Source organism: Eulemur rufifrons, chromosome 3 (genome assembly GCF_041146395.1).
Source record: "Eulemur rufifrons isolate Redbay chromosome 3, OSU_ERuf_1, whole genome shotgun sequence".
Taxonomy (NCBI): Eukaryota; Metazoa; Chordata; class Mammalia; order Primates; family Lemuridae; genus Eulemur; species Eulemur rufifrons.
Genome location: NC_090985.1, coordinates 97552520 through 97567909, shown reverse-complemented (window position 1 = coordinate 97567909; position 15390 = coordinate 97552520). Strand labels below are relative to the sequence as shown.

Here is a 15390-nt window from a genome sequence, read left to right as displayed (position 1 = left end):
CCAGAAAATGCAGATCTCCAGCATTGGAAATCATTTCCAGCTTGTCATCCATTTTTGTGTATAGTGTATTTACATCTTCTATCGCTTCAAAATAAATGATCTTTAACTAAACAAGTTTTCAAAATGCATAGAACAGCTAGCCATATTCCTAATATTCTTGGCAAACTTGCTTTTCTGTGGTTTTATGATATATGAGAAAATTAATTAGAAATTCATGGAAGACGAGTAATTCCTTAAAAACAGATTTGTAAAATTCCATTAGCAGGAATATATAGTTGTTAATAATGCCATCTTTACATTAATGTTATGAAGGAGTCTGAAGCAGAATGACAAAATAAAACTCACTTTATGAAAATACAGAATGAAGAGATCAGATTTCAAAATTCACAGTTACTGCCTGGCTTCTATGTGAAATAATGCTCTCTTTTGTGCTATATAGAACTTTTGAAGTATGATATTCAAATTAATTCTTAAGTGATCATATATAATAATAATATCTTGTTTCACTCTCAGTAAGCTAAACTAATCAAAATTATCATTAATCCTCCTGCCGTCTCATTTGATTGATAACCATTAAGCAAGATCACATTCATTATGAAGCTGGGATATTGAGACAACTGTTAGGTGATCCAAAAAGATTATATTGTATTGTAGAGAAATGATATAAAAATCAGGCTAAGAATGGCTTTGAAAACCAATAGTTATTCTCTGTGGTTCTTAGGAACCTTTTCTAAAAGTAACACTGGATCAGAATCACAGTTGATGTGCATTTATAAATGTGAATTTCCACTTCGGCAGGCCAAGGCAGGAAGATCACTTGAGGCCAGGAGTTTGAGACCAGCCTGGGCAACATAGTGAAACCCCATCTCTAGCAAAAAAATAACAAATTAGCCAGGCATAGTGACACACACCTGTAGTCCTAGCTACTCAAGACTAAGGAGGATTTCTTGAGCCCAGGAGTTTGAGGCTGCAGTGAACTACAGTTGTGCCACTGCACTCCAGCCTGGGTGACAGAGTGAGACCCTGTTTCTAAAAAAGAAAAAAAGTGAATTGCTGGACCTGTCCAAGACCCACAAAGCTTAGTAGGATTGGGTGCTGAAAATCTACCTTTTTAACAAGGTGATTTTTAAAACACAGTAAAGTTGTAAATCTCTGATTTAAGGCATTTTAATGGGAGTAAGATTAATTTATCAGATAAAATAACACCTCACTGAAGCTTTTAAAAGAATGATGGTACCTTACTCATGAAGGGCTAGGTTTTAGAATCAGAAAACATAGTTTCTGCTTTTTGATGATTTTTTACTTTTTCTAGTTTCTACCAGAATTTATTAACATTCTTAACTCCAGGCCAAATAGATATAATATGTTATATAATAGGTACCCAAACAAATAATTATTATTTGATTTTTATTCATTGCTAAGGATCCAAGGAGGGAACTATATCAGTTTGAATCTGTAGTATATAAAATATAACCTCATGCTAATCTTTTATAAAATCATTTTAAAATAAAAAATTTCTGAGAGGTGGAAACTATCTCTTTTTAAATAGGAAAATATTAATGACATAAAATTTGGGAGGAAATTGGCATGTTTAATATAAACATTTCAAAATAGAGAAATTAGAAATAGAAAAATTTAGGTGCAGCTGCTCAAGAGGATTACTTGAGCTCAGGAGTTCAAGACCAGCCTGGGCAACATAGTGAGACCTGTCTCAAAAAAAAAAAAAATGAATAAATAGATATAGACAAATTTTGAGATAGAGAATAGAAATGTCATTGTACTTGAGATGGTAGTAAAAGAAGAAATTATCCCTTTTCCTGTCAAGTAATGAATTTCTCATGTAAAAAATAGATTTTTGAGCTAAGTGGCAGGCTTGGAGAAAAAACTTTTATTTGTCTCTGTGATAAAACATTCCTACATTTTTGCAAGTAATAGTATTGTTATTGTAGGTACAATTGCAGAACATGAATTCTGGAACTCAGTTTTATATACCTGTTCAACGATGGTTGGCACGGGATCAAGAAGATGGGGAAATCTGTCGAGAATTTCCTATTTTAAATAAAGGACACCCTGTCCTTCCAGGTAGGGAAGATCCAACTCTAGGACACACAAATAAAACCTGTTTGCCTAAATGCTGACGGACAGGGAACTCAGTAAGTATATGTTGAGTAAATGTATAAGTGAGTAAATGAATGAATAAGGACTGCTAGTTTCTTATCAGCTACCTCTCTGGTATGGCAGCTGCGTCTAAATGCTTTTTAGTTGTTTCACATGCTGGCATTCAGGAATATGATCTGCTCAACAGTTAGTCCTGTTAGAAGGTCAGCTGAAATGCCTCTTAATCAAAATAAGGAAATTAATTCTTAGAAGGTCATGAGAAAATTGACTGTCAAATGATGTTACTCCAGGGCTAAGAATTGCAAGTCAATGTGTATTTTGCCCACCAGATTCTGCCTTATTTTTGAAAATTTATTTATTTGATCAGGAAATGAAGACACAACTGCTCAATGACTTTCTAAATGTTTGGCCAAAAGTAGAGATGTGTTCAAGCCTTGTATAAATATGGCTGAGAGTAGGCTCTTGATCTACTCAGGGTTAGGGAGTCACTGCTCCCCACCACAAGAGTTCAGGGTGACTGTCCATAAGAGCCATCTGCTCTTGGGTCTGTTGGCCCCAGCTTTGGAAGAGAATGGGATAAGGGTATAGGAGAATTATTAAATGGACAATTGGTAAAAATAGATCTTTCTCCAGTCCAAGTTATGTTCTATCAAAAATGTGATAGCTTAGTTTTCTAAAGAAATAAGTAATAATAAGTATTATCTCACATTAGTCTTAGGTACCTACAACCTGTGTAGCTTTTTGAGAGAACATAAACTGCTAAAAGATTTGCACAGACTCATAATTCATTTGTGGTTTTTAAATAAGGTGTGATAAATTCTTCTTAAGTTTCTAAAGTTAAGACATTTTTGAAAAGCCATGAATAGACCTAGTTAGGCTTGCATGAACATTGTTTTTACCATTTATAACCATTTTTCTCACCATTTATAAGCATTGTTCTCACCATTCTTCCTTTCACCTGAGGAGATATTCACCTGGTGCCGTGTTCTTAGCCACTGTTAACAATGATGCAGAGGTCACTTTTTGCTTTTTCCTCTCTTTGTTTTAACTATAAAATTCTGCTCAAAGAAGGCATACTATGCAAATACATACTGATTTTACTTGCCTTCTCTGTAGTGCTTGGTACTTTTGGTTTATTAATAAACATTTTTCTTTTCAGTTTTTGCACATGGCTTGGTATTGTAACCATACCCTGTCATGTGCTATTTTTAAACTTGGCAAGCCTTTAGTTATCTAGGTCAGTAGTACATACAGTAAATGATAAATGACCCTAGCCATATTTTTACCTAGTATTCTAGCAAAGATTGATGCTGTGTCTGAAATGATATCATTACAGACAAGCAACACCTTCACTAGAGATAGACGTACCAGTTGTAGGTGGTACAAATAAGGAAAGCTGTATTAATATTTTTTTTGCCATATTTTGTTCCTTTAAGCTTATAAAGAGTTACGGTAATATTTGTCATTTAAGGCAAAAGGAACTATAAAAGAGTCTACCTGGTTTATGAGTTTACTATCATATGTACCTGAAAAAATATGTTTTGTAATTATGGAATTATTTCCTGTAGATGATAAGGGTTGCTAAGAAAACTGACCAAAAGTGGGCTTTCAGGCTGTGTGAGCTATTTTTTCAAATTTTTATTTTTAATTGTGATAACTAACACAGACATTAAATTTACCATCTTAAACATTTTTAAATGTGCTGTTCAGGAATGTTAGTGTATTTATATTCTTGCGCAGAAGGTCTCTAGAACTTTTGCATCTTACAAAAGCTGGAACTCTATACCCATTAAATACTAATTCTCCTTTCTCCCCTCCTAGCCCTTGGCAACCACCTTTCTACTTTCTGTTTCTTTAACTACTTTAGATACATCATGAGTGTAATCATACAATATTTGTCCTTTCGTGACTGGATTATTTTACTAAAAGTAAAGTTCCCAAGATTTATCCATGGCCTAGCATGTAACAGGATTTCCTTCCTTTTTAAGACTGCATAATACTTCATTGTATATATATACCACAATTTCTTTATCCATTCATCTGGCAATGGAAGTTTGGATTGCTTCCACCTCTTAGCTATCGTGAATAGTGTTGTGATGAACATAGGTGTACAAATATAAATATCTCTGAAATTCTACTTTGAATTCTTTTGGATATATACCCAGAAATAGGATTGCTGGATCATATGGTAATCCTATTTTTAATTTTTGAGGAATCTCCATGCTGTTTTCATATTAGTTGCACCATTTTACATTCCCACCAACAGCACACAAGGGTTCCAATTTCTCTGCATTCTCCCCAACACTTGTTTTTCTTTTATTGATATTGTCTATCCTAATGGGTGTGAGGTGGTTTTCCACTGTATTTCTCTAATAATTAGTGATGTTGAATTTTTATAGGCTTGTTGGCTATCTGTATATCTTCTTTGAAGAATTGTCTACTCAAGCCCTTTTTCTATTTTTTAGTTGAGTTGTCTGTTGTTGAGCTGTAGGAGTTCCTTATATTTTCTGGATATTAATCTCTTATCAGATACATGATTTGAAAACATTTTCTGCGATACTGTAGGTTGCCTGTTCACACTGTTAATTTTTTCCTTTGCTTTGCAGAAGTTTTTAAGTTTGATGTAGCCCCACTTGTCTCCTTTTGGTTTTGTTGCCTGTGATTTGGGTGTCATATCTAAGAAATCATTGCCAAATTTGATATCCTGAAGTTTCCCCCTAGGAATTTAATGGATTTAGGTATTATATTTAGGTCTTTAATCCATTTTTAGTTAATATCTGCATATGATGTAAGATAAGGGTCCAACTTCATTCTTTTGCAAGTGAATATCTGTTTACTCAACACCAGTTGTTGAAGAGACTGTCTTTCCCTCATTGTGTGGTCTTGGCACCTTTTTTGAAATAATTTGAGCATGTACTTCAGAGTTTATTTCTGAGCTCTCTATTCTATTCTATTGGTCTGTCTGTCGTTATACCAGTACTGCACTGCCTTTATTATTGTTGTCTGGTAGTGTGTTGTCAAGTTAAGAAGTGTGAAGCTTCTAACTTTGTTCTTTGTCAAAATTGTTTTGACTATTTGGGGGGTCTCTTGACAGTCCATATGAATTTTAGAATTGTTTTTTTCTATTTATGTGAAAATTGCTGTTGGGATTTTGGTAGGGATTGCACTGAATCTGTAGATTGCTTTGGGTAAAATGGACATTTTAACAATATTAAGTCTGAGGTTGCTAAGATCTACAGTAAGAACACATCTTCTATCTATGAAATTATGCACAGTTTATTGTTGCAATTGTTCTGTTTTACTATTAGTTATTATTAATCTCTTACTGTGCCTAATTTATAAATTAAACTTTATCATAGGTATGTATGTATATAGGAAAAAATAGTGTATATAGGAAAAAATAATGCATATAGGATTTGGTAGCACCTGCAGTTTCAGGCATCCACTGGGGATCTTGGGCCATATCCACTGTGGATAAGGGGAGACTACTGTACTTAATTTTTTATTATGAGTAGTGCTTGGTACCTAAAGCTTATTTTTCTTTTGTTGCCAGTGACAATATATGAAGTGTATGTGGCAACAGGTGAACTATGGAATGCTGGAACAGTAGCCAATGTCTACATTTCTATCCATGGGGAAAAAGGAGATACAGGATCCAGGCAACTATTTAGATCAAAGAGCTCCTTCAATTTTTTAAGAGGACAAGTAAGCAAAAAGTTCTTTGTTTTATTTTAAAAAATTAATAGTAGCAAAAATTACATAAAATTTACCATCTTAATAATTTTAAGTGCACAGTTTAGTAGTGTTAAGTATATGCACATTGTTGTAAAATAAATACTCAGAGCTTTTTCACCTTCCAAAACTGGAGATCTATTACTATTAAATAACAACTCCCCATTCCCTTCAGTCCCTGGTAACCACCATTCTACTTTCTGTTTCTGTATGTTTAACTACTTTAGATACTTCATATAAGTGAAATCATATAGTAATTGTCTTTTTGTGAATGGCTTATTTCACTGAGAATAATGTTCTCATCCAGGTGACAGGATTTCCTTTCATTTTAAGGCTAAATAATTTCTATTTTTTGTGTGTATATGCACATGTACATACTACATTTTGTTTATCAGTTCATCCATTAATGGACATTTGGTTTGCCTCTATTTCTTGGTGATTGTGGATAATTCTATTCACGTGAGTGTGCAGATATCGTTTTGGGACCATCCTTTCAATTATTTTGCATATGTATCCCAGAAGTGGGATTGCTGGATCATAAGGTAGTTTGTTTTTAATTTTTTGAAAAACTGCCACACTGCTGAGTCTTGGAGGATAGCTACTGTAAGTGTTCCTGCACCCATTTAAAATTGCCTGTTCTCTATGGCCCCAGGGAACTCTCAGATGCTGAACCCCTACGTTCCCAGAGCTAGGTGATTTAGGAACCAATCTTTCGGGTGGGAGCTGTAAAGTAGGGCTGCTGTATGAGTGGACAAACACTTTCCAGGGAGAAGCTGGAGACTTGGATTTGTTGTTGGAGTGAGCTAGGGTGAAAAGGCATGGGAAGTGCCCACATGCACCATTCAGGCTCTGGGAAGCTTACTAATTACCTGCCTCATAGACTCCCAGATGCAGGTAATTAGAATCCTGATCCTTCCCAACCCAGGCAGCAGCTGGGATTGTATGCAGTCAAACCCCTTCCAGGGAGAAACTGGGAGTTAAATGTTTCACTGTGTTCACTCTGCTGAGTCCAGGGAGATAGCTGCCTGTTTAAAACCATCTCCTTGTTTCCTGTGGTTCCAGGGGATTTCAAATGCTGAGCCCCATTTGCTTCCAGAAGTAGTTGACTTAGGAGGTAGTACTTTGGGTGGCAGCTATAAAAGTTGGGGTGCTATATATGTGGTCTAAACACTTCACTCCTCAGGGAGAAGCTCCTGACTATGCAGTGCTATTTCTGGGGTGTGGTGTATGGCACGAGCTTGTCTCAGCTCTTCCTACCTGTTTCAATGTGTATATTTTCTCAGTTGCCCGGTGTGTAGAAGTCTTTCAGTAAGTTTCTGGATTTCTCTCCAAGGGAATTGATCTATTTGTAGGAGTTTATTCAGTGTATCCATGGAAGGATTGAAAGTCAGGAGCCTCTTATTCTGCCATCTTGCTGACATCACCCAACCCAATGATTGTTTATAGAATGCATTCTTTAATTCCTACATATTTATGAATATTCAGTCTCCTACTATAGTTTTTTGGTTTTGTTTCACCATGGTTGGAAAAGATACCTTGTATGGTTTTAATTTTCTTAAGTTTATTAAGACTTTCATGTGACCTAACTTGTGATCTGTCCTGGATAATGTTACTGTGTATTTCTATTGAAGAGTGTGTATTCTGTTGTTTGGTGTTTCTGTATGTGTGTTAGGTCCAGTTGGTCTAATGGTGTTGTTCAAGTCCACTGTTTTCCTTTTTGATATTTTGTTTTATTCTCCCACCCATTATTGAAAATGGGATGTTGAAGTCTCCTATTATTATTCTGTTGATATTTCTCCCTTCAATTCTGCAAATGTTTGCTTCATATATATATGTGAACTCTGATGTTAGGTGTATATTTATTTATAAATGTTATATCTTCCTAGTGAATTGATCCTATTATCATTATATGATATTTTTCTTGGTCTCTTGTGACAGTTTTTAACTTAAAGTCTGTTTTGTATAAGTATGGCCATTCCCTCCCTGTTTAGGTTCCCATTTGCATAGAATATCTTTTTCCATCTTCTCACGTTTAACCAATGTATGCCCTTAGCTCTAAAATGAATCTTCTGTCGGCAGCATATAGGTAGATATTATTTTTTTAATCCATTCAGCTCATCTGTGTTTTTTGATTGTGAAATTAATACATTTACACCTAAAGAAAGTACTGATAGGGAAGAACTTACTATTGTCATTTAATTGTTTTCTGTATGTCTAGTAGCTCTCCACCCCCCAATCTTTCTTATGGCCTTCATTTTTGTCTCATTGATTTTTTGTAGCAACCTGCTTTGATTCCTTTGTATTTGTGTGTATTCGATAGATATTTTCTTTATGGTTACCTTTGTGATTATATAACACATTTTAAAGTATAATATTCTGTCTTAGACTGATAACAGCTTAACTTCAATTGCATACAAAAATTATACTCAACAGCTCCACCCTCCACTTTGTTATTGATGTCAGAAATTACATCTTTATGTATTTTATACTTGCCTTTGTCCTTTAAATTTTATATAGGAATTAAAAGTGGATTTATGTACCAAAATTACAATAATACTAGTTTCTATATTTGTCCATGTAGTTCCTTTACTGTAGAACTTTATATTTTTATATGGCTTCATGTTGCTGTCTAGTGTCCTTTTGTTTCAACTCAAACAACTCCTTTAGCACTTCTTGTATTGTGGGTTCAGTGGTAGTGAGCTTACTCAGCTTTTTTTCTTTTTCTTTCTTTCTTTTTTTTTTTTTTTTTTTGAGATGGAATCTCACTCTGTCATCAGGCTGGAGTTCAGTGGCCCCATCATCACTCACTGCAGCCTTGACCTCCTAGGCCACAAAGCAATCATCCTGCCTCAGCCTACCCCTCCCGAGTAGCTAGGACTATAGGCGTGTGCTGCTATACCTGGATATTATTTTAAAAACTTTCATAGAGACAGGATCTCTGTGTTGTATAGGATGGTCTCGAACTCCTGGCCTCAAATGATCCTCCCGCTTCAGTCTCCCGAAGTACTGGGATTACAGGCTTGAGCCTCTGGACCTGGACTTTTTTTAATTTGGGAAAGTCTTAATTTCTCCTTCATTTTTGACAGTTTTTCCTTATATGGAATTCTTGCTTGATGTGTTTTTTTTTCTTTCAGTACCTTGAATGTATCATTCTACTGCCTTCTAGCCTGCATGATTGCTACCTAAATCCACTCATAATTTTATAGCATCTCCCTCATATATGATGAATTGCTTTTCTCTTGCTGCTTTCAAGATTGTCTCCTTAACTTTGAGAGTTGATAGTTTTGTTATAATGTGTCTCAGTGTGGATTTCTCATGGTTTATTTTAGTTGGAGTTTGTTAAACTTTTTGCATTTATATGTGCATTTTACTCTTCAGATGTTGGAAGTTTGGGACCATTATTTTTTTCAGAAAAGTTCTCTGTCCCTTTCTCTCTCTCTTTTCTCCTTTTTAAATTCACATAATGCATATATTGGCCTGCTTGATGGTATCTCATGAGTTCTAATACTCTCTTCACTTTTCTTCATTATTTTTCCTTGTTGCTTCCCTATCTCAATAATTTCAAATGACTTGCCTTCAAGTTAGCTGATTCTTCTGCTTTGTCAAATCTGATGGTGAAACCCTCTAGTGAATTTCTCAGTTCAGTTATTGTACTTATCAGCTCTAGAATTTCTGTTTGGTTCTTTCTTAGTCTCTTTTTGTTGACATTCTCATTTTGTAAATGCTTTATTTTCCTGATTTCATTTAGTTGTGTCTCTGTGTTCTCTTTAGCTCATTTAGCATCTGTAAGGTAGTTATTTTAAATTTTTGTCAGGAAGTTTAGACATCTGTATTTCTTTAGGGTTGTTTCATGGAGCTATTTGTTTCTTTGATTGGGCCATGTTTTCCTGTTTCTTTGTTGGCCTTATGATCTTTTGTTGAGATTTGAGTGTTTAAAGAAAATAACCACACTTCACAGTCATTATGGACTGGCTTTGTACAGGGGAAAACTTGTACTAATCAGCCCAGGAGGAGGTTTAGGACCTCTCAAATCTTTTCTGACAATTTGTCTTCTCTGGGCTTATGTGTATGTTTTTAACTATCTTAATTTCCTTAAGTGTTTGCCCTGGTTTCTTATCTGGAGCCCACAATCTCTGGCTCCCTTGTCATCTGTCTGCTATACTAGAATCTGTGTAGCTTTGACATGTTACAGAGCTGGCTTCTGCTTTTCAGGCATCCAAGCTATGTCGTCATTCTTGTCATGGCTCCAAGTCAGAGGAGACATAAACCAGTCTCTCGGGCAGCCTTCAGACAAGATAGAATTTTGGATGTGTTGTCCAATCTTTTTTATCTGTCCTGAGGGAGGATCTTGGATATGGGAGATTTCCTTCCTATTACACTACACTATGCCAGGTAGGGGTAGGGCATGGCATGTAAAATGCCTTGAACTTTCCTACCCTTTTTGGATGGAGTCCCTTCTTGGTTATGCTTTGGCCTGGGTGCTGCATCTTTCAAGGGGTCTCTAGAATTCTCAAGAAAAGTATTCTAGACCGTATGTTATTGTTAACTTAGTAATTCCTGGGATGAACTGGGGCCTGGAGTTTTCTAGTCTGCCATTTTGTTGACATTTCTCCCTCCTTCGTGATTTTTAAACTGATCCTTATATTGTTAAATGTGGACAATTATATACAGCAACTTTTGTTATGGAATGTAGAAACTGAATGCATTATATTATTTTACTATTATTAATATTTATATGCATATTATATTTAAATTTTCTTTCTCTCTGTCTTTTTTTAAACTGAGTAAAGCATGGAGGGTTTATCATATTTTATTTATCTCAGACTTCCTTGATGACCCAACTAGTTCTTAGTGAGTATGCCAGGATATTTTTATTGTTTATTTCCCCTCTTTTTCATATAGTTCTCTAAGTCAGTTATCATAAATATTATAACTAATAATTTTCTTTGCTAATATTTTCTGTTATAATATAGACATTCCTCCTGTTATACCAGACCTATTTGGTAGATAAAGGGATAACAATGTTACCCATTAACCTGTACCAGGCATGGAGAATATTTTTTTGTTAATGAATGCTAATGGTTTTGTTTCCCATTATTTATACTCTTGCTAGTGCACTTAAGTAGAGACAAAGTGGTTCAGAAGGAAAATAGTCTTACTACATGTCAGAGTAGCTGAGCTCTAATCCTGAATCTGTGCCTCATCTTTCTTGTCCGTAGAAAGGATTTTTCCTCACTTAGCAATTTTTAAGGATAAAATAAAAGCATGTAAAAATATTTTGAAATGTATGTTACACTATATAAATACAAAGTTACTTTTTATTTTTATATTTTTAACGGATATGCTGCATCATGTATTTTTCTTGCATTGAAACCTATAGTGTTATCTTAGATTTTATCAAAAGTATTCTGTGCCCCTCACTTTTAGTCCATATTCTGAATATATAAACCATTGGAGAACGACTATGGCTCCTTTTTATTGTAGCAGTAAATTTGCGACTCCAGATAAATGTTATGACTTTCAAATACTTTTTGTATCAGCATCCTAAACTTACTTCAGAGGCATTATATATGCATATGGCCCATAAACATGGCTGAAAAAATTTTTATCCTAGGGCAGACGAGAGTTGTTTGCATTGATATGAATGTAAACTTTTAGTACATTTTATATTTATTATATTTATACTATGATTATTTGAAAAACATGCTTACAAAGAGTCCCCAAATATATTATTTTATAACTAAAAATTGGCAACAAAGAAGAAGGGGGTATATTTAGAAACATTATTATTTTCTAGAAATTAATATTATCATTTTGCCTTTGCTTTCTTAATGTAGACAGATTTGTATATTTGCTTAGTGAATCTACTTCTTTTTATAGTCAGTCTTTACTGCATTTTAATTTATACTCTTGGTAGAAATCAGAGATATTGTGTAGATCTAAATATACTTTTTTAATTGCTTATAGACTGACACCTTTTTCCTTGAGGCTGTGCACCTTGGAGATTTGTACAAGATTGTGATAGGCCATGATGGACTTGGCCCAGGTAAGGCTTTTCCGTGGAGAATTAATGAAGGTCTGGTTTTACTCTATTTATGTGAAACCGTGTTCAAAGCTAGAAAATACTGTGGAAAACTTGTAGAAAACTGATCTCTAAGTATTGACAGTCTAAAATCAAAACATTGTCCCTAACGTCCTTTAAAATTTAACTAGATGTATTTTTCTTCAAAATGACATAGCCTTGGCCGAGCAGATAATCTAGGATAGACCTAGAATGCTAGACAGAGTGATTCAAAAAAATAGAGGGAATTTGATATTTATATATTGTGGCATGTGGTAGCATTCCTTAGACTGGTAGTAGAGGCAGCAGTAATTTCTCCTGGGGGTGATATTCTGTGAAGGCTAGTGATTGTCCAGCAGTGTCATGGTAAGGAGACTGCCCTGGCAGTGGGGTCTCAGCTGGGTTTTCTGCTGCCACTTTGTTCATGCTTCTTCCCCGGTTTTCCCATCAGCCCTGTGACATGACTCATATCTTCCCAATAAATTCATTTTCTGCTACTGTATAAAAAAGCCATAAGATAAGCAAAAGCCATTTAACAGCAGACAGAATACTAAAGGGCACGTACCAAAAAAAGGATAAAAAACCAAAAAGTGTGAAACAAGATGAAAAACTTTTTTACTAAGTAGTGTCAAAGTATAATTTTCAAAATGTTAAGAATGAGATTCTCATATAAATACAGAGTGAACATGTATTTAAATGATTAATGAGGGAATTAGCAGGTTGACAAAGCTGTTTCAAAGGTTATAATGAACTAAAAATATCTACATATAATCAGTGAAAACAAAAAGAATAATGAATAAGATTGATAAAATAAATAAAAAATATGGAAACCTACATGATGGGTGCAATGCGCACTATCTGGGGAACAGACATGCCTGGAGCTCTGACTTGGGGGGAAAAGCAGTACATGGGCAATGTATGTAACCTGCAATTCTGTATCCCCCGTAACAATAAGATGAAATAAAAAAAAAATAAAATAAAAAAAATATGAACAATGTTGTACAGATAATAAAAATATACCTTTGAGATTGTCTTCTGCCTTGAACAAAATTCATTTATTCATTTGTATTTTGACCAGACATAAACCATTTCCAGCTTATGTTTTGTTAGTTGATAGCTAATTTTACAGAGTTTGGACCTGAATTCATAGTAAGCATTAAGTCAAATAATCTTATACTCCCACAATGAGTCAGATGACTCTCAGAAAAGCTTGTCAGTGTTCTACTATAACACTGAAAGGACATGTAGTCATCTTTTGGCCTTATTTCTGGGTTTTTGTTAATTTTTCTAAACAAAGGCAAAAATTCTCAGCCTGAAAAATCCTCATGTCCAATTATATGTTCTATGCAAGAGACACACTTAAAATAAATGGCCCAGTAATAATAAAAAGAAAAGTTCAGGTAGTGATATGTCAGAAATATGTAAATAAAACGAATGATTTTAGTTATAGTATTAATATTACAAGATAAAGTAAAATTCAAGACAATAAGCATTGAAAGTTCCAAGGAGGGTAATTTTTTAAATAAAGTTTATGATTCACAATGAGATTATAACATTCATGAGCTTTTATTCAGTAGATAACATTGCTAGTAAAAACATAAAGTAAAATCTTCTTAGATATTCAAAAATAAATGAAAAGAAGATAGGATGGGATTTTATCATATGTCTCAGATTTTGGCAGGTTAATCAGGTGTACTTCAGTTACTTTCCTCAAGTATTTATAGTGTTTACGCAGAGAAATACTTTCATTTCAAAGCTCCATGGAACATTTTACAATTTGACTCTTATATTAGGCCGAAAAGAAAATCTCAATAAACTTCCCAAAATTGGGCCGTATTCTCTGACCACAATTTAATGAAACCAAAATTTAATAAAAAAAATGAAAGTAAAAAAATATTCAATCACTTAGGTATTTCAGTCCTCTCCATAATTTGGAGCCAAAGTGGAAATCAAAATTATAATTACAGTCTAACAGAATGTTACAGTGGTATTTTTTTTGTCTCATTTTGGGCTTAGGTCTCAAAGGACCAGAATAAAATAATAGGAAGCAGGGTCTAATTATCTCTCTTAGTTTGTTCCAGGATGGCATAACAAAATATCTTAGACTGGATAATTTATAAAGAACAGAAATTATTTCTTACAATTTTGGAGGCTGGGAAGTCCAAGATCAAAGTCCTGGCATTTGCAGCGTGGTGAAGGCCTTCTTGCATTATCCTCCCTTGGCAGAAGGGCAAACAGGGCCTAGCTAGTTCCCTTCAGCCCTTTTATAAGGGTAATAACCCCATTCATGAGCGCAGAACCCTCATGACTTAATCACCTCCTAAAGGCCCCACCTCTTAATAGCATCACATTGGGTCTTAGGTTCCAACAGATCAATTTTGAGAGGGACACATACATTTAAACCCATCCCAAATGTAGGCACAAGGCCACATATATAGGACTTATGAAGGAAGAGGCAGACAACAAATTAGGGGTTCACTATTGAGTGTAAAGGGTACAAGTTTTTGTTATAGTAGGTCAGCAGTTGCTGTGATACCTGTATAATGCCCAGCAACAGAAGAGGGTGGAAGGTGTTTTTCCTATATGAAGAAACCACTTGAGGAACATGTGCCATCTAGAATTTGTTACATGACTCCTACTTGAGTAACAGTCTATAGGCTGCCTCAGTGGCCTTTGGCCACGAAGGAAGGGAAGCATGGAGAATAGTCAATGTAGACTGTTAGGCAGATAATCAGAGCAGATATGAAGGTTAATGATCCCTAGAGTTAGAGGGTCTTCCAAGAACCCACCAAACTCTCCATAGTCTACTTTTAAATATCTGTTAACAAATACATTATATATGTAAACAGTGCCAGTTAATAAGACTTTCCTAGATTATTACCTCTTCTCTTTCCCTATCCTTTTTATCCTGTTTCTAACTTGGAAGAGTCAAAAAGCATGATCTGAGTGCTTGGGGTTGAGGAGGCAGTAGTATTAGGTTGAGCATCCCAAACCTGAAAATCCAAAATTTGAAATGCTTCAAAATTTGAAACTTTTTGAGTGCTGTCATGATGCTCAAAAGATATGCTTATTGGAGCACTTCAGATTTCTGATTTTCAGATTTGTCATGTTTAACCAGTGAGTATAAACACAAATGTCCTCAAATATGAAAAAATCCGCAAACTGAAATACTGCTGGTCCCAAGCATTTCAGATGAGGGATGTTCAACCTGTATAAGGCAGGAAGAAGTAGTCAACCTGGGAGCTTGCCCACCTCCCAAGGTTCCAGAATTGAAGATGGGGGAGGGGAGACATTTTATCTTTAAATGAAATTTGGAGTTTTGATTATTACATGGGATTGGTCATCATAATTGTTGACATGCACCCAGTTTTGCTATTAAAATACCCTAATGGACATTTTATCTGAGAGTGACCAGAAAAACCACAATACATGTTCCAAATTTCATTCAAGGAGGGGAAGAAAAGGAACAGTTCTGTGAA

The 15390-nt window shown here is 34.9% G+C and overlaps 1 protein-coding gene across 1 annotated transcript in view; it reads left to right on the top strand.

The window, feature by feature from the left end:
- Positions 1-15390, top strand: part of RP1 (RP1 axonemal microtubule associated) — a 286090-nt gene that overhangs the window by 36990 nt on the left and 233710 nt on the right. Inside the window, exons 5-7 of the mRNA XM_069466500.1 lie at positions 1950-2082; positions 5672-5823; positions 11818-11896. Of these exons, the coding sequence (XP_069322601.1) occupies positions 1950-2082; positions 5672-5823; positions 11818-11896 (364 nt within the window). The remainder of the gene's footprint in view (positions 1-1949; positions 2083-5671; positions 5824-11817; positions 11897-15390) is intronic.